At 36.1% G+C, this 19,909-nt stretch overlaps 1 protein-coding gene across 2 annotated transcripts in view; it reads left to right on the forward strand.

Annotated features, from left to right (window-relative positions):
- WDFY4 (WDFY family member 4) overlaps positions 1-19,909 on the forward strand; it is a 371,719-nt gene that overhangs the window by 77,161 nt on the left and 274,649 nt on the right. For both annotated transcript variants that reach the window (XM_056800705.1, XM_007478602.3), the window contains exons 12-13: positions 3,839-4,452; positions 15,125-15,218. In XM_056800705.1, coding sequence (XP_056656683.1) covers positions 3,839-4,452; positions 15,125-15,218 — 708 coding nt within the window. The remainder of the gene's footprint in view (positions 1-3,838; positions 4,453-15,124; positions 15,219-19,909) is intronic.

A 19,909-nucleotide genomic window follows, 5' to 3' on the forward strand; every position in this document is an offset into this window, starting at 1 on the left:
TAAATAACCGAGACCTGATTTCTTTGTTTTAGTGGACTTGATTTCCCCCAATGTCTGTTATCCATGGCTAGGAAGGTGTGTAGGTAGGATAATTCATTAATCCTTTTTCATACTTTAATTTATTTAGTACCGGATGCTTTAGGTTTAAATTTTGCTAACTTAGGCTTGGCAAAATTAGAATGTTGAGGGCTAGTTCCACATGGGAAAAAAATCTCTAGAACTCCATGTAAATCTCCTCTGTGCTAAACTGCTAAATCTGCTACTAGATTTACTGATGAAGAATTAGGGACCAGAGGGAAGATGACTAATGTCCAGTTCCAGTTCCCTCCACCCTACATCAAGCAGTCATTGAAGATTAAACCCCTTGAAAGAAAGAACAAAGTTTGGGTCTGATTTTTTTTTAAAGTTGAATAGAGCTTCTAAACTAAGATGGAAACAAATGCAGCTTCCCCATCTAATTTTGACAAATGATAACTCGGTTAAAACATAATGTAAGCAAATGAATTTATTATCCTCAGCCTTTGGGATTTTGATTGTGTTATGCACAAATTCAGATTGATTTGCTAATATATATTTAGCTGTTAAACTCTGAGCTTAATTTGATTACCTCTCCAGTCTTCCAGCATGACACATGGAAAATTATGAGGAATAACAAATAATGGAATGTGAAATAAATTCTGTTATCCTTAACTAAGTTTGTGGCTTACGGTAGACATCAGTTTTAAAGATTCGAGCTAGAGAAATAGTAACTCAGAGGCGATTAAATTGTAACTGAGTTAGAACCCAAGGAAATGTGGTTAACACTGACCTTTCCTGAAGTATGTCAAACCTATGCTGATTATTTCGACTTTAACTTATTAAATTTACTCCCTGCTCAGAACTTACCACCCCATTTGATGCATTATCATGCAAAATGGAATGACAGAAGGAGAGTTCCCCTGCCTGGTCTCCACATTTCTGACAAATTGTTTCCCTAAGTAGCACATTATTTATTTTCTTTGATGATAGAAGTGTTTCTCTTTAGTTGATTTCAAATTAAACCTCTATAATTAGATTTTAGAGTATTTACTTTATGACTCTGCAAATATGAAATTAGCCCCATTCCAAGAGGTAATAGACCAGTCAAAGTTCTAATGAGGTTACCCCCACCCCATTTTAGATAATGGCTTTTGAGGTTAATAAATCAAGTAATGCCAACAATTTTTAAAAAGCGAGGGAGAGAGTAGATTCTATCCCTTCTTCCCTCCATCACAAAAAAAGGAGACAAAGCTAGCAGCAACTCAGGATAGTGAAACTGCTTAGAAACTGAAAGAATACGTAGAATATTTTATAAAATTGACAACTCACCTCTTAAATGTGAGTAAAGGGCTGAGAGGAAGAATTTTAAATGGGATCAAGGTTTTATGAGGACAGGGAAAGAAATTTAATAGCTCCAGCAACATTCAGAAAATTGACCGCGATATATATATATATATATATTTTTTTTTTTTTTTTAACAGCTTTGCTTTTGATGCTCTGGTTGGCTATTTTGTTTAATCATCTGCTTGGATTGGGTAGTTTCCTATTAGGGACACCTGAATGCATGCAAGTTTCATGGACTTATGCATTATATGTTTACATGAATACATAAGAAGATACATATATATTTATGTACATTTGAATATTGGGCAGATAAATGTCATTGCCAATAGAGTGGTCAACTTGGAGTTGGGAAGAGTCAAATTCCTTTTACCTGAACAGAAATGATAAAAGCTTTTAACTGAATGGTAATAATAATGCAATAATTAGCATTTATGTAAGTCCTGTTATGTGTCAAGTACTGTATTAAGCACTTTACAAATGTTATTTAATTTTATTTTCACAAGAACCCTGAGAGGTAGATGCTATGATTATCCCTATTTTTCAGATGAGGAAATTGAAGGTAAGTGACTTGCTCAGAGTCACATAGCTAGTAACTGTCTAAGGTGATTTTGAACTCAGATCTTCCTTGCTTCAAGTTTAGTACTCTAGCCATGGTATAAGTTGCTTTTATTTAGAATTAAATTAAATAATTTATTTGCATGAAGTATTATACTGTGTAGAAAACACTAAGCAAAGAAGAAACCACTAAAGGCCTCTTGAGGAAAATCCTTCCTCTTCAAAAGAATCAGGGTTCAATGGACAGAATGGTGGTGTCAGAGATACAAATACATATAAAAATAGGCAGTCCTTGTTCTCAAGTAGGTTACAGACTAATGGAGGAAGACAAAAGGAAGTTAAAAGAGAAGAGGAGGGAAGGTTTGGGATGGTGGGGGTAGAGTAACAGAATCCCCAAATTAATGTAGGTGATGGGAAAAGGGCAGAAGACAGGGTTGAGTCTCCTCCTTAGAAAGAAGCTTTGTAGCCCATGGTCCTGTCCTCCATGCAAAAGACTCAATTAGAGGGGAAGAGAGAAGCAAGGGACAAACGGATGCAATCTTGCAGGATGCTGAGATTTCCTAATGATGAATTCCCTGAAGAAGGATGGAAGGAAGGATAAAGTGGTCCAAAAAACTAAAAAAAGCAGTGTAGCTGGTAGAAAATGGGGGATAGCAATGGTACCACTATCATCAATATCATTCCCATCATTATCATAATTAATGAAATAGCATGATAAACAAAATCCATAAAATCTTTAACTCTCATGTTTCTCAGATGGGGACTCTGGAGCTTAGTTAGCAATGTTGGGATTCTGTAAAATATTCTGAGTTTGGGGGCTTTCAGTTTTGTCATCTGGAAAAAGGAGAATGTTGGACTTTGTGAAAGACCTCTTCCAATTCTAGAAATTTAAAGCAATATCAATCCATTTCATCTTAGAAACTAAAAGAAAGCAGATCCTATTCAAACTGAATTTTTTAAACCCTTATCTTCTGTCTTAGAATCAATACTATCCATCAGTTCCAAGGTAGAAGAGCAGTAAAAGCTAGACAAGTTGCCTCCAGCAAACTGAAATTTTTGAAGAAAATGGAAAAATATTCTGACAGTATGCTATCTTTAGGCATTTTCCCTCCCCAGGTCCATTTTTGCTATCCTGCTGGATCATGTTGGATGTTCAGGGGATATGGATAGACCTTTCATTTCATTTGATTTGGGAATTTATATATGAGGAAACTCTGCCAACATAGACCTTATCTGCATCTTTTTTTTTTTAACTTTGAGTCTTAAAAGAGTTGATAGGACCACTGAGAGGTTGTAACTTGCCAGTCTGGTAACAATTTTGCAGAAATGTTTATTGGACAATTGGTTAAAGACACACACAGACACACACATCTTGCAAAAATTTATCTTCTGGATTTTACTCAATTTTTTTCAACTTTCTATGTATAAGGCAGGCTAGCTTACTGATAACTTCAGAAATGGTTGCTGGTAAATTGATTTTTTAAAAAAGAACAACCTTAAAAATTGCTATGATAAAATATACATCAGACTATTTGTTGTCTCAGAGAGAAAGAAAGGGAGGGAAGAAATCTGAATACTAAAATGTCAGAAAAAATGACAAAAATTATTTCTACATGTACCTGAAAAAATAAATTAATTGATTAAGAGTTTTAAACCATTATCTTCCATCTTAGAATCAGTCTTAGGTACTGTTTGAAAGGCAGAAGAGCAGTATTGGTTAGGCATATGGGATTAAATGTCTTGCTTCAGGAAGAATCTGAGGTTAGATTTGAATCCAGGACCTTTCTTCTCTAGGCTTGGCTCTCAATCTCCTGAACCACCTTGCTGCCCCTAATTATTTATTTTTTTCTTAAATATTGCTAAAACTTATCTCCTTGGTTTTGTTTAACCCTTATTTAATTTTCTCTTTCCAATATTACAGTCTCTCCTTAAAATACTGGAGAATCCAAAGGGTCGTTCTGCTTTCAGAACCTCTAGTGGCTTCAATGGCCTTTTGTCCCTCCTCTCTGACATGGAAGGATCTCTACAGGACCCCCCATTGGAGATATGGGCTCCAATCACTCCTAGCCAAGCAATGGAACTGGTCTTGTACACACTCTGTGCAATGACAGCAGCTCTACATTTGGATTCAGTGAATAGGGACTTTTTCAGGAGAAATAACTTGTTCGAGAAGCTGGCTGAAGATCTCTGTTTGCTTGGTTGCTTTGGAACTCAGGAGCAAGGGAAAGTCTTACCACAACCTTTTATCATTGAGAAAGCCAGGACATTTGCAGAATTGTTAAATGCTGCCTTTTCCCCGTCTGAGGCATTCCCATCTGTACTAAGGAGCTGCCTTCAGATTCTGAGTTTTCTTGATAGCATGGCCAGAGGGACCTTGCCCCTTGGGAATGGCCTGAAAGAATGGAAGAGAGTTCCAGAGGAGCTGGCCATAGATCTTCAGAAAGACATGTCTATTCATCCTGATGAACATTCCAGTACTGACAAGAGCACCTTCAGACCACTCATCACCAGGGGCTGGCCAAATCTGGATGACAGGTAAGTCTTTGGTTCTTGATTCTAAAATTGTACCTAAATCCCATTTATGACATGATAAGGAAGGTTCTTGGCTGATTCTGATAATTCTTTGGAATTGACTTTAATATAGAATATTTAGCAAACTCAATGACTGTGTATCAAAGTTTTAATTGGATAGGAGGGCAAATGACTGCATCTCACAGTGTCATAGCTTTTTCATCTACTAAATGAGTAGGTTAAATTAGATAACCTCTAAAATGCCTTTGAGTTCCAGTATTCTCTGGGGTTATCATCTCAAACTTTGTGTTATCATTCTCTGTATTATATTGTCTCATTTATCTTTTACCTATTTCCTGAAGTATTACTCCATTGCTTCTCTACTAAACTAAAGATCTTATTCAGTATTTAGCTGTTTTGAATTCAAAAGATGACTAGGTCTCTGTCCAAACGGTCATCACAGGTTCCCTAATAAGATGTATTTTAATACTAAAAAAATCTACTGTCTTTTAATTTATAACATGCTAGAAGATGTACCTTTGGTTAGCCAGGACAAGAAAGGAATCAGATTCTTTTGGTAGATCAAATTGATTTTTGCTTTTAATATTAAAGTCTTACTAAGATCTTGAGTCTCTACTGGATTGGGCTGAGGTCAATGATAGTCAAAAAGAAAAATGAGTTTACAAAAATGACATTGTTATATAAAAGGGCCGGTCTGCTTTTTAATCTTAAATTGAATACTTTCAAAGTGAGGGGGCCATGTCTGTTCATTTTACAGAATCATAGAATCTTGGACATGGTGAGAGGTTAGTGTTCATCTAATTTATCCTTCTTAGATAAATGCCCTCAACTAACTGTATCCCCGAGGATCTTTCTTTATCTTCTCTTTTTCCTCTATAGCATCTTACTTGGCAATCTCATTAGTTCTCATAGGTTCGACGCTCACCTTGCAGTTATTTCCCAGGTCTATATATCCAGTCCTAATCTCCCTCCTGAGTGCATCCTGCATCATTTCCTTTCAGACATCTTGAACTAGCTGTCCTTAAAGTCAATGAGAGTTTATTAAGCACCTATTATGAAACATAATGAAACAGGAGAAAAAAAGTAATTCCTACTCTCCTGGAACACACAGTCTCATGGAAGAGACAACATGGAAACAACTATATCCAAACAAAATATATACAGGATAAACTAGTATTAATCATAAAGTAAAGATGCTAACATTTAGAGGAATCAGGAAAGACTTTTTTGTAGTAGGTAGGATTTTAGGTTGTACTTGAAGGAAGCCAGAGAAGGAGAGAAAATATTTTGTAGGCATCTCAAGCCCAACATGCCCAAAATACAACTTTCTTTGCAAACCCACTTCTTTTCCAAATTTCTCTGTTACTTTCTTGGCAACTGCCAATCTTCCAGGCTCACAACTTCATTACCATATTAAGCTCTCACTTAATAATAAAATTAAATAAATTATTTAAATTATTATTATTTTAAATTAAGTTAAAATTATTAAAATTTTATTAAGTTATTAAAATTATAAAATAAAATAAAATTGGATTAAATAAATTAAAATATTTTTAAAAATTAAAAATTATTAAAAATGAAAATAAATCCCTAAAACTTGGAACAAACTGGATCATGATAAATGATTTATAAATGTTTGTTAATTCATTGACCCAGATGCATTTTTGGTGGAACTGATAATTCAGTCAGCTATTCTGGAAAACAACATGGATTAATGGAAAACTACAACTAAGAAATGTATACCCTTCGATCCAGAGCTTCAGCTACTAGAAATATACCTCTTTATGTTACAAACGAAGAAAGTTTCCCTATACCACAAAATATTTATATGATCACTTTTTTGTAGTAGTAAAGAACTGAGAACTGAAAATGTGTTGCTCCTGTTAACTTTCCCTCTGGTTGGCTCCTCCTAGAACTTTTATATGAAGTAGGTACCCAGGCTCTCCATGCTTTATTCATCTCCAATTTATCTACCATGCCCCCTTACCCAGTATGTTGTCTTCTCTTCTCCCTTCTGAGTGTTTGTGGATTGTCTCCACCTTTATAATAGAAGTCACTTGAGATCAGGGATTAACTTTTACTTACATTTATATTCTTACATTTACCATAGTGCTTGGCAGATATTAAGGACCTAGTAGATTCTAATTTATTTACTGGGACAATCCATTAATAGAGAAGTAGCTAATGAATATAGAGAAGCATCAGAAGACATTTATGAATGGATGTAAATTGAAGAAAGAAAGCAGAACCAAGAAAACAATAAACAGAGTACAATATAAATGGGAAGACCAACAACAACAAAGCAATTGAAACAATTCCAAAAAGTTATAGATTGATCCCAAAGATCCTCTTCACTTCCTTCTAGATGATGGAAAGTTCCAATTATTAGTTTTTGCTAATACTAAGATGTGATGTCAATGAGAGGAAGGTCTTTACATTCTTTTTTGGGGGATGGGAGGGGATCATGAAATGTCATTTTCTAATAAGATTCCTCTTCTTTTATGCTGATACCTTCCTTCTGTAAATTATCTCCAATGTATCCTGTATATATTTTATTTGTACATAGTTGTTTGTGTATTGTCACCTCTATAAGACTTAGAGACCAGAAACTATTTTATTCCTTTATTGGTATCCCTGCCACTTGGAACAGAGTACACAGTAGGTACTTAAAAATGCTTGTTGACTCCAATTAATTTTGCCTCTTTTCTGGAAACAGTGCGCAAGAACATAATTAAAGATCGCAATAGCTTATAGAATTTTCAGTCCACTAAAATCTCCAGACCAGAGTTAATCTGAGTATATTTCCCACCTTTTACTTGTAAAGTTGATTTTTAAAAAATTCATGCTAGTCTTTTATATTTCTCCTACAAATTTTCATTGTATTAGATTAAGCCCTATGCCCTAATCTGTCATTATCTTTTTAAATCCTGACTCTTTCATCCAGTGTTTTAGCAATCTTTCTTAGCTTTGTGTCATTTGAAAATCTGATATGGAATCTGGATCTACTTTTATCCAAATCATTGATTAAAAATACTAAATAGTACCTTTCAAGTTGAAGTTGAACCTTTATTCATGAGTCCTCATTCAAGCTGGCCATCCCATAAGTTCCATTCAGTTGTTCTTTTGTCTAGATCACATTTCTCCATCTTTTCCACAAGAATAATTATAAAATGGGGATCATAATATCACTTTGAATCAGAATTGTGAGGATTAAATGACTTCCTTCCTCTTAAATATTATACTCATGATGTCTCTGCTCACTTTCAAACTGGAATCAAATGATGTCTTTGTCAGTGAGGAGATAATGAACCCGAAATGGTAGCTAGCCAATCTTTCATGTCAGAAATTGTTGATGATGCTATGGAATGTTCAGTCAACAAACATTTTATTAAGTACTTACTATGTGGTAGCACTGCTAAGCACTGGAGATTAAAAAAAGCACAGGGACTGACTTCAATGAGTTTATATTTTCATAAGGGAGGCAATGTATGTATAAGTAGATGTGTATAAGGTGTAGACATTTTTATACGATTTCAAAGTGCTTAAAGTGTATTTCTTATGTCACGTTCTTTGAGAGTAGAACGGAAGGCCTTTGACAGGCATCCTGGATTTATAATTCAGAGGAACAAGCCTTCCTACTCAACTCTAAGTTTTTTGGACTAAATGAAAATATTAATTTTTATTATCTATAATTGTATTCTATTTATATAAATATATAAATTATAATTATATATTTTCTAATATACTTATAATTTATATATTTTAATATAATATATAATTAACATAATAATATATATTACATGTAGTTTATTATATCATATAACATAATATATCAAATATATTAAATAATAATGTTTCTAAATAAGCATTTATATAGAATTTTAATGTTTATAAATTACAAGAATCTCACTAGATCTTTTCAACAAATCAAGGAAGTGTTATCATCATTCCATTTTAGAGATTAGAAAATTGAGACAAAAAATTTTAAGGGATTTGCCCAAGGTAACCCAGATAGTAAGAGTCTGAGGCCAGATTTGAACTCAGGTGTTCCTCACTCTAGTCCCAATGCTTCATCCTCTGCACCCTCTATATTTGAGATGAAAGGCCAACTTGAATCCTACTGGAGAATTTTGAAAGTAGTCTAAAAGAGAACAGTTTGAAAGCAGGGACTATATGAGCTGATTAACAATGACCACAGGGACCGTAGAGTGTCCTTCACCCTACCCTGGGCTTAATGAGCTGAGCAGGAGAAAAATTGTGACCCAGCAGGGATCAGTGTGAGACAAGAATTACAAGGATTGAATTAAGATAGACAAGAAAGTCTGGGGTAGACTACTGGGGCCCTGCAACTATCTTGGAATAGAAAGTTTAGAATGAACCTTGGTTCAATTGGTCTGTGATTGCTTCATCAAAGACTGAATTCCAAAAGATCTTTTACTTTCTCAACTTTTCTGGTGCATCCTAAGTAGTGCTACTTTAAAGTTTCTTGCTTCTTTTATCTAAGTATTTCCTGGATGCAGATATTTGCTTCATAAAAAAAAGAATCCAGTTAGTGTGTTTAGAAATACTTGTTTTGTCTGCTTTGTCTGTACGTGGGCAGTGAGGTGGCTCAATGGATAGACCAATTGTCCTGGAGTTAGTGGCTTCCATATTTACTGACTGTGTCATCCTAGGTAAGTCACTTACTCCCATTGAGTATAATATGTGTCTCAATAACTAGTCTGCTTTTTTAATGCCAATCTCAAAAAAAAAAAAACTATTAGTAGTTTGTGTTGTCTTTAGGGTAGATTCTATGCCTCCAACTATGGATGCAAGGATACATCTCTCTCATGGGAACCTGACTTTCCAGATGACTTGCATTTCCCTCTCTCTTTACATGAATCCATGTATGTCAAATGATGCCTTCTCTAGTACACAGAGGTAGGGGAGAAACCTGAGAACTTTAATATAACAAACAAATAAAGTAATTAAGATTAAGTGAAAAAACCCATAATATTAGTCTAGTGCAGTGGAAATAACCCAGAATTTTGCACTAAAGACTACAGGTTAAAATTATGGCTCTGCTACTGATTAGCTATGTCCCTTTGGCCAAATCACCTGAATTTTCTGGCCTCAGTTTCTTTATTTGTATAATGAAGCAGTTGGGTTAGATGATGTCTAAAACCCTTTCTAATTCTAAATCATTATCAATTTGCTTCTGATGGGTCTTTGCTCCTTGTTTAATAGCACCTTTCCTTTTGCCCCCATAACCAAAATTAGGTAGTCTCTATGCTCTAGAAAAGAGCAGTCAATTATATTCCAATTGGTGTGTTCATTAGAGAAAGATAATAAAGACTAGGTAAGAAGCTCTGAACATTGTGACTGGTTGAACTGTTTCCCCTTTATGTTGAATAATATCCCTGCCAGTGCCCTAAATCTTGAGGCAGACCCTTTTCTCCTTGTGGTTTTTATGATTAGGAGAGCTCAAACTGTTTTAATTGACTCTAAACTTGATGTAAATCTGGTGTCCCCACTGCTCCAGAATAGCTGCTCCAGCTGCCTTCACATGGATTAGCGGTGCTAATAGCCCTTAAGCTTCATCTGGGTGGTGTGCTGTGTCTATAAAGCTCTTTGTCTTTCTTTCTAAGTAGAAGCACCAACTAACAAGTGGAAGCCTGGGAGCTAAAAGTCAGGAGGTTGGCTTTTTACTAGAGGCCCCCATGTCTTACTTTTCCCCCAGATGGCTCTCCTTAGGAAGACTTTCTTATTGTGAAAAGGGAATGCAAAACGAGATTAAGAAGAATAACTGGGGTTTCCCCCATTTTCTCCTCTCTGCTATAAAAGAAGCTTTTGATTTCAATCCTGCAGAAGATTTTTCACATTCCAGTGATGGTGTTTTGTATTGAAAGGATGGCAATTTTGTTCTTGATTACAGTGTATGTTTCATGACTTAGTACGGAGTCATCTGTGTGATCTGCAACTGGATCATAACACTGCTATGTCTCCCATGACCTTGGTCCATCAGTTACGTCCTCTCCCCCACAAAATACATCTCTTCTTTTCTCCCAGGTCCATCCACTACCTAGAAACAAACTTAGATTGACTCTCATCTGATTATTACCTCCTTAAAAGGAAGGGCAAGACTTTTTTTTCGTCTTTTTAAATATCCCCAGCACTTAATGCAATGCTAAACACCTAGTAGGCACTTAATAGATGTTGGACTATTATTCTAAACCTTTCCTGATTCTCCTTGTTTATTTATCTATGCATATGTTATATTCCTCCAGTAAGATGGAAAGTCCCTAAAGTCAGATACCATTTTCATTTTTTATCTTTGAATCCCTCTTTAGCACCTTGCATACTGCCATGCACAGAGTAGCTGGTTTATAAATGTATGTTGCAATGAATTGAATATTGCTTAGTCCAGTGTCTTCATAAGAACTGCAGAATGCCAGAATTATAAGGAATCTCAAAGTCCACCTAGTACAAACCTAGATTTTATTCACAACTCTTTCTTCAGTCCATGAGACTGGGCAAATTATGAGATATAAAACTCTCCACATCCGACCATTTGGTTTAAAAATAATCTCCATAATTTCGACTCTATGGTCCACTTTATTAATAAAATGACCTGGGGGCATCTGGGTAGCTCAGTGGATTGAGAGTCAGGCCTAGAGATGGGAGGTCCTGGGTTCAAATCTGACCTCAGACACTTCCCAGCTGTGTGACCCTGGGCAAATCACTTAACCCCCATTGCCTAGCCTGGCCAAATCACTTAACCCCAATTGCCTAGCCTTTACCACTCTTCTGCCTTGGAACCAATACACAGTATTGATTCTAAGACGAAAGATAAGGGTTTAAAAAATGACCTTTCTTCTCCCATCGAGAATAATATGCTCCTCAATAACTAGTCTGCTTTTTTTAATGCCCAACTCAAAAAACCATTAGTAGTTTCTATTGTCTTTAGGGTAGCTTCTATGCCTCCAACTATGGATGCAAGGATATGTCTCTCTCATGGGAAACTGACTTTCCAGATGACTTGCATTTCCCTCTCTCTTTACACGAATCTTTTGCTACTTTCACACCAATCTCCATGTCCCTGTGCATACTATATTCACTCTTGCTTCTAGTCTTTAGCTCCTACTTTAACATTTTTCTTCCCATGTCCCGGAAATGTCCTCATTCTTTCTTCAACCTACCCAAGTTCTACTTACTTTTCAATGCTTACCTCAAGTTCCCTCTCCTCTATGTAGGTTCCCCTTGGGACTCGCCATATCCTATTTACTCCCTATTATAGAAGCATGGCATTTGCCTTCAGTAATTAGCCCATCCATCTCTGTTTTGTGATACTTCTTATATTACTTATCTTCACATGTCTCTCTAGTTAGAGTAAAACTTCTTGAGATCATGAATTCAATTCAATTCAAATGGCATATACTCAGTTTCTACTGTGGAAAAGGTCATAGTGTAGTGGATAAAGAGCTGGCTTTGGAGCAGGAAGATCTGAGCTCATTTCTCTCCACTAACACAGACTGACTACATGTCTTTGATTAAGTTAATTAACCTCTAAGGGCTCTAAACAGCCAAGACAACTTGCATAAAAATTCTAGCCATATATATTGGTAGAAGGAATTTCTTCACCCGAGAATTCCTTTCAATCTGTACAATCATAGCTATAGTCTTATCATTGGATTCGTAAGTTCCTACAACATTCATAAGTTCTAGGTAAAACATGATCTCTGTCCTTAAGCAACAACTAAACTGGGGATGAAGAAATAACTAGAAGGAAAATGAAAATAAAGCTCAATAAAATAAGAATTCAAGGAAGAAGAGAGTTCTTCTGCCTACAGAGAATAGAAAAGGCAGTATAGAAATGGTAGCACCTTAGCAGGGTCTTTCCTGAAGGATGCAATTAGTGAATAATACACAGAGATATTATGAACCATTTCCAATGCACAGGCAAAAAAATGGAAGAGAAAGTGACTAGCTCTAGAAATAATGAGTGGTTCCAAGATGGCTGGAATATAGTGTGAAATTTTGTGCTGAGAGAAAAAAAAAGTTATACTTTTTATCCTCCCACAATGATCAAAAAACATCAATCAACAAACATTTTTTATGTACCCACTATGTTTCCAGCCATCTTGGAACCACTCATTATTTCTAGAGCTAGTCACTTTCTCTTCCATTTTTGTAATATTGGGGATACAAAGACAGTAAGACTATCTCTTCCTTCAAAGAACTTGCACTTTATTTTTACTTAACAAGAATTGAAATATTTGCTGAGTAAATGTAGTTCAAAATTATGTTAATTGTAGTTATGCTACAAGCAGAAATAGTAATATTCCAACATGTCATATAGTCTTCAAATTATGGGATGAGTTTCTGAAGATCATTTATAAATCAGTAGCTTCTAACTTGGAAAATATTCTGAGCCATGATTGCTTTCCCCAAATCTATTTAGCACAGAAAATCCCAGAAATACCAAACATCTGTAATAATAAAGAGTAGAGAAAGCACTGTAGCTACTCATTCTCAAAGACGACCAAAATGACATCACTGGGGATGGTTTTGACTTACGTATAAATTGGATTTTAAGTGAGGCAGAGTTGCATAAAGTTGTCAGCCTCACTCTCAGAGCCAACCAAGTCTGGCCACAAGGCAAAGGACAAGATGACTAGTGATGGTTCAGAATTCAGTAGATGACCTGAGCTTCTTTGACTACTAACTAAGCTTTAAGTTCTCCATCTCAATCATGCTTCCTTTTCACTGGAACAAAATTTTCTTATCTACCCATTCTACTGGAGGTGAGGGTAGTCTTCACGTACAGGAGGTAGACACTCCTTTAATTCACCTCATTGGTTATCCTCAATCTGGTTTAACCTGCCTGATGAGGTGGCTTTACTGGGGTGTGCCCACTGAGCGTGCTACAGTTCTTGGAACCACAGCTAAGAACTGGGCGACAGGAACACATCGAAAGAGGAAAGGATCCTGGACAAGGGATTGGCAATTCCTCATGCTAGAAGTGTTACTCCTTCCTGAACACCTTGAACAAAATAATGAAAAAAAAATAACAAAACTGAGTGAGAAATAGGTTTACTGGTCTCTAGTACTTGCTCTTAAGGAAAAGGAAAGTTTAATTAACAAGGGAGAAGGATACAGATGGAAATTTTTATACCAAGTATTCCATAAAAAGATTTTCATTTATATTCAGGGGCTTAAAAGTATGATGTTGCTTTTTATTGTATTGTCCAATTTCTCTTCAAAATGTGTGGCTTTTCTTTTCTTTGATAAGGAGGACTCATTAATACTTCTTGCTCTTCGCATGGAGTCAGGTTCACTGTGGTGGTAGTTTTATTTTGTTTTATTTTTTAATTTTTGAGTAGTACAAGTAGTAGCTACTCACTTTTCAGAGTGTCAGGATTTCCAGAGCACCTTCCTCATAGCAACCCTGTGAGGTAGATGAGGCAAGCATTGGCATCCACCATTTTGCTGATGGGGAAACTGAAATTCTAAGTAATTAAGGAATTTGCTCAGGGGAACGTAGTTAGGAAGTAGCTCAATCAGCAATACAAGTTTCCCAACTTGAAGTCTAGTGTTCCTGCCCCTATAGTGTGAAAGAAGGCAGAGGACTACTTCCCCAAAGTAACTTGGTCAGATTTGGAAGGTAAGGAAAGGCAGAATGCAGCCAGTGATTTTCATTATGGGACATTTAGAATTTGTATCTTGATAGTTCAAGCAGGGCCTTTATTTGATTTGTTGGTCCATAAAACAAGACTTTAACAAAATCCATACTTAGTAACTCTCAATAGAAATAGGTATCCACAAGTTCAATCAATAAAAATGTATATAAACCATAATCTTAATTATTTATGAGTAGTTCATAGCTTTTATTGTGTCATGGACTCTACTGGCAGTATGGTGAAGCCAATGAAAACCCTTCTCATAATATTTTTAATACATAAAATATAATACATAGAATTACAAAGGAAGCCAATTATATTGAAATATGATTCTCAAGATATAGACAAGAAGAAGCCCACAGATATCAGGTTAAAAACCCCACGTTTAAGGGTAGAAAATAAATATTTTATCTTCAATAAAATAGTAATTAAATGTTCTATTTGTTTGCATGGACTTTTCTCATTTCTTTTTATTATTTCTCAGATTTTGCTGTTGCTACTTTTTATTACCTTAGAGTTGTCGTCAGTGTGTTTGTCATTTCTTATAGAACAATAATATTCCATTGTACTTTTTGGAGGGGGAGTCAGACCTTGTGATTACATGAATTTAGAGAAATTGTTGGTGAGGAAACCCAATTCCTGCTCATGCAGAAGGACATATGTTCTACAAAGGAGAGTCCTGAGAGGTTAAGCAATTTGCTCAGCATCATCCAGAAAAGATGTATTTTAGATAGGACACATCCTTTCTCTCTTTCAGATCACACACTCTATTTTGTTCAGTCTTTCCCCCATGCTTGACAGGTGAGTTCTTTCCAGGCATTTTTAGCATTAAAAAAACTACCATAAATTCATCTCTTGGATCAGTGCACTAGAATGAATGATGAATTAACATTTGGGGCTCCTTGGACAGATTGATTCTAAAAGTTGAGCCCTGAAAGTCCAACTCCGAAGATTCCCTCTTCCTCCTCCACAAGTTCTCCCAGGAGTTATTAATTTTTTCTTTCTATTTTGTCTAGGATGGATGATGTTGATGCTGTTATCATGCACCCTGGGGTAGTCTGTGTCATGCTTAGGCTGCTTCCTTCCTTGTACCATGAAGATCACCCACAGGTATGGTTATTCCTAGATGTTATTTTTGTCATGCCTGACTAGTTACTTAAAACTCTCTCCTCTTAATCATACTCTTACTCATAACCACTATTAAGTAGCATCTTTTTGTCTTTGGAATATCCTGTAAGATATTTCAACAGGAAATGAGCATTAACACCAACAGTGGCAAGGCATTGTCTCCAAATTACTTTTTATCAGAAGGAAAAATTATAGAAGCTGGAACTAGAAGAACCTTTTTAAGGCCATTTAGTCAAGAGATCATTCAGTTAGGGAAACTAAGTTATCAATCCCAAGGGTCATATCAGGAAAATGCTTCTTGAAAGTCAATTGAATAAGTGTTATTTGAAGTTAGGAATTCAACCTGAGTTTGAATCCTGCTTTAAATACTTTTTAGTTGTTCAGTCATTTTTCAGTGTGTCTGACTCTTCATAACCTCATTTGAGTTTTTCTTAGCAAAAATACTAGAGTGGTCTAATATTTCCTTCTCTAGTTCATTTTACAGATGAGAAAACTGAGACAAACAGGGTTAAATGACTTGTCTGAGTGTCTGAGACTAGATTTGAACTCATGAAGATGTATCTTCTTGATTCTTGGTCTAGAACTTTATCCAATTCTCCCCCTACTTGCTCCTGTTGTAGAGACTTACTAACAATTTATTTAACCGCTTAGTTTCTCATCTATAAAAATGGGATAATAATAATGTCTCCGTTACAGACTTGTTTTGAAAATCAAAGGAGATAATGTGTAAAGTGGTTTGTAAACTCAGCAGTGCTATGTTTTGCTAGCTATTGTTGCTTTTATTACTTCTCTCAGTCTCAGTTTCCTCATCTTAGGGATGAAGCTATAAGATATAATTGAGATATGAATGAGGTTAAGGACCTTTAAATTCCATGGGCTCTGGTCCCTTCCAGTCCCTATTCTATGATCCTATCTATGTAAAAGTTGAGATTTGAGTTGTGTCATGAAGGAAACCAAAGAAAACAGAAGGAGGAGAGAGAGGATTCCAGACCTGGGGGACCACAACCAGAGTAAAATAATGGAGTTGAGAGATGGAATGTCTTGTACAAGATATAGCAAGGGGGACAGTGTTGCTGGATCACAGAGTATATGAAGAAGAGTAAAGTGTGAGAAGATTAGAAACATAGGGAGAGGTCAAATTGTGAAGAACTTTGAAATACAGAGAATTTTCTATTTGGCACTAGAGGGAGCAGAAGGCTATTGGGTAGGGAGGTGATAAGGGCTGACCTGTGAAACTAGGCATAAAGTGATGGGGGCTTGTACTAGGGTAGTGGGAGTAGGGAGAAGGCAGAAGACAACATTGAGGAGAGATGTTTAAGAAGGTAGAAATGACATGAACTGGCCACATTTTGGACCTGTTGGGTGAATGTAAATGGGGAGATGAGGATATGGGAATTTCTAATCCTAGATTACTGGGAGGATGGAGGTATCCTCAATAATAATAGAAAAGCTGGAAAGAAGGAAAGTTTTAGAAAGAAGGATAATGAGTTTGGTTGAGTTTGAGATGTCATCCAGTTGAAGATATTCATCAGGCACAGAAGCTGGTAATAATGTGAGACTGGAGATCAGGTATTTGATCTGAAAATCACCTAAGAGAAGATGACAAGTGAAATTAAAAGTAATGAGATCACCAAGTGAGATATGATGAGAGGAGAAGAAGGCCCAGGAAATGGTCTTAGAGGATACCTTAGTAAGTAGTATTACCTGGAGAAAGATTCAGCAAAGGTCCCTGAAAAGTGGTCTGATTGATAGGAGGAGAACCAGGAGAGAGTGGTATCATAAAACCTAGAGAAGAGAGAGTATTCAGAAGAGAGCATTTTACTTGGTCAGAGACTCCAAAGAGATAAAAAAGGATAAAGACTTAGAAAAGGACTCCAGATTTAATTAAATCCTTGATCACTTTGGTGAGAGCAATGAAGACTGAGATGAAGACAGTGGAAATAATAAAAAAACTAGAATACATTTTACTTCCTAAATCCCTCAGCTTAAAATAGATTTTTTTTGGTTAAGCATTGAATTAGAAAGAATGACTATTTTATGGATTAACTGCTTTGATAATATAGTTAATAAATAAAAAGGTATTAAACCTCAGACCAGGCCTTGCTAGATCTCATAGGGAAATCTCAGGCACTCTTGGGTCAGGTTTGGCTCTTCTTTGAAATGAAACCAGGAAATTCCTATAGGTCATACCCTATTAGTTTAGAGACTGATGGACTTCTGCTTACCCATGCTATACTTAAATAGGGGGAAAACCTTGGATTAACCATTGATCAATTTAATGTTTTAGACCATCTTCATACTTAAATATGGTGGCACAGTAGATACAGTGCTGAGCCTGGAGTCAGGAAGTCTCATTTTCCTGAGTTCAAATCCAGTTTCAGATGTTTACTACCTGTATGACCATGAGAAATACATTTAACCAGTTTGCCTCCATTTCTTAATCTGTAAAATGAGCTGGAGAAGGAAATGAGAAATCACTCCAATATATTTGCCAAGAAAACCTCAAAAGGATCACAACAATTTGAACATGACCGAAAAATGACTGGAAACAATGGCATAGGAATTAGAGGTAGAAGAAACCTCAGGTTTGCTTTTTTCTCTATTATACAAAAATATATGGCAACAAAAAGAAATTAAAAAGATTCGGCTAACAAATAGATGAATTGAGGGCCACATATGCCGTATATAGGTATATCCTGAGGGTCTTCATAATCTAGGATCTGCCCAAGTGAGCTTTAGTTTTCTAAATGTGCTGCCATAATTAGAAAAATTAGTCATGCAAATAGAGGTTCCATCTGATTAAATGTTTTTACTCTGTTCAAGTGGCAATAAGCAATTTAGGAAAAAATCAGGTTGCTCACGGATGTCTCCCAAATATGCAAATGAAATGTATTCGTGTGATTTTCTCAAATGTTTTCTGCATATGCCAAATCAGCAACTATTAAAAGTTCGATAATTAGAGTAATTAATTTCTGGAGGGGGAAAATCTCATAACAATAAATAGAATAATTAATTGAATGAGATACAAAGCCACGCAGGAAAGGGCTGAAATGAAACGGACTTGTAAGGCTCTAAAGACATCCTGATGATAGAAAAAGAAATCTGCCAACTCTCAGTAGATGGCAGTATTATAAAAGTATGGAAAGCTGCAAAATTTCCCATTTCCTTTGGTACAGTTTGTCAAAGTTTCCAGCATTCTCTGCATTCTGTCTCACTTATTACTTAAATGTTCTTCTAGCATTTTTTCCTACCCCTTGAAAAGAAACAGATGCTATTTTCCAGGACAGATGTCATTTAAAAAGCAACTCATGCAAATGCCCTCAAGGGGGTCCAATATTCATTCTCTTTCATTGATAGCCAAGTCACATTTACACCATTAATGACTTAAGTGATTATTTTTCAAAATGCCAGCATTGTAGCCTCCTCTTGGAAGCTGACAATCCAGCTGTTTTTTGGGTCTCTTACATCATCCCCAGGAATAACTATTAGACTGGTTGGAATTTCAGCAGTAAGTGTTGCTGATTGGGCACAAGGCACAATAGTTAGCATCCAGCTGGGCTCACTAGGAGGAATGTTGGCCCTAGAAGGGTATAACTCAAATGTGCTCAGATGGGAGTTCTTTTCGGTAAGGTCAGCAGATAGGAATTACTTGCCCATGAGGAAAAGATGCTTGGGTTGGAAAAATGGGGACTCTTTAATTTAGTGCTTTCTGGTGATGAGTGTAATTCAATTTATACTGGGTTTTGTTTTGTTGTTGTTGTTGTTGTTGAGGTTTTGGAAAATCATTTCTGATTGCCCATGAAAAGGCAGCTGGTTGTGGCAGGGGATAGAGTCCTGAGCCTGGAGGTAGAAAAACCTGAGTTCAAATCTCTTACCAGGTGAACATGATTTTCCCAATGTTCTAAAGATGGTAAATAACCAGCCTGGGATTTTAATCCAGGTCCTTTGACTCCATCATTTTACATCTTTTCCTACTCTAGCATGATGCCTCTGGGTTGCAGCTCAGCCTTTACAAAGTTCAGAAGTAAAATTATTTATTAAAATCAGATATTTGTTTTGGTACTGATAATATCCCACACTTCTAAAATCTAGATGACCTTGAAAACATCTTCTGAAATGTTTTGTTGTCCTATCTGACTCTTCATGACTCCATGGACCATAGCTATCCATAGAGTTTTCTTGGCAAGGATATTGGAGTGGCTTGTCATTTCCTTCTCCAATGGATCCATTTGTCAGTCATTCAGAGATAAGTGACTTGCTCAGGGTCACATAGCTGGAAGCCTCTGGGGCCAGATTTCAACTCAGATCTTCCTGACTTCAGGATCAATACTCTAACCACTGAGAGTCTTCTAAAATATAGGAGCACCATTGAAGTAGGCATGATATATTGAGATAGCATGGTACCAGAGCAAAGAATGGTGGTTCTGGAGGAAAGGACCTGGATTCCAATCCTTTCTCTGATTTTTGCCTCTTGGATAACCTTGGATGAGCCAGTCTCCCCAGCCTTGGTTTTCTAATAAGGGCAGTGGTTTATTTGGCCCCCAAGTGGCTTAATTGGTCCTTTCCAGTCTTGACTCCTAGATTCTATGAAGTACATTTAAAAACTAAAACATAACTCAAATGAACACTATTTCTGTAAAAATCTCTAACCAATATCAGAGAGGAAGATACTA

This window comes from Monodelphis domestica, chromosome 1 (assembly GCF_027887165.1).
Source record: "Monodelphis domestica isolate mMonDom1 chromosome 1, mMonDom1.pri, whole genome shotgun sequence".
In the NCBI taxonomy this organism is placed as follows: domain Eukaryota; kingdom Metazoa; phylum Chordata; class Mammalia; order Didelphimorphia; family Didelphidae; genus Monodelphis; species Monodelphis domestica.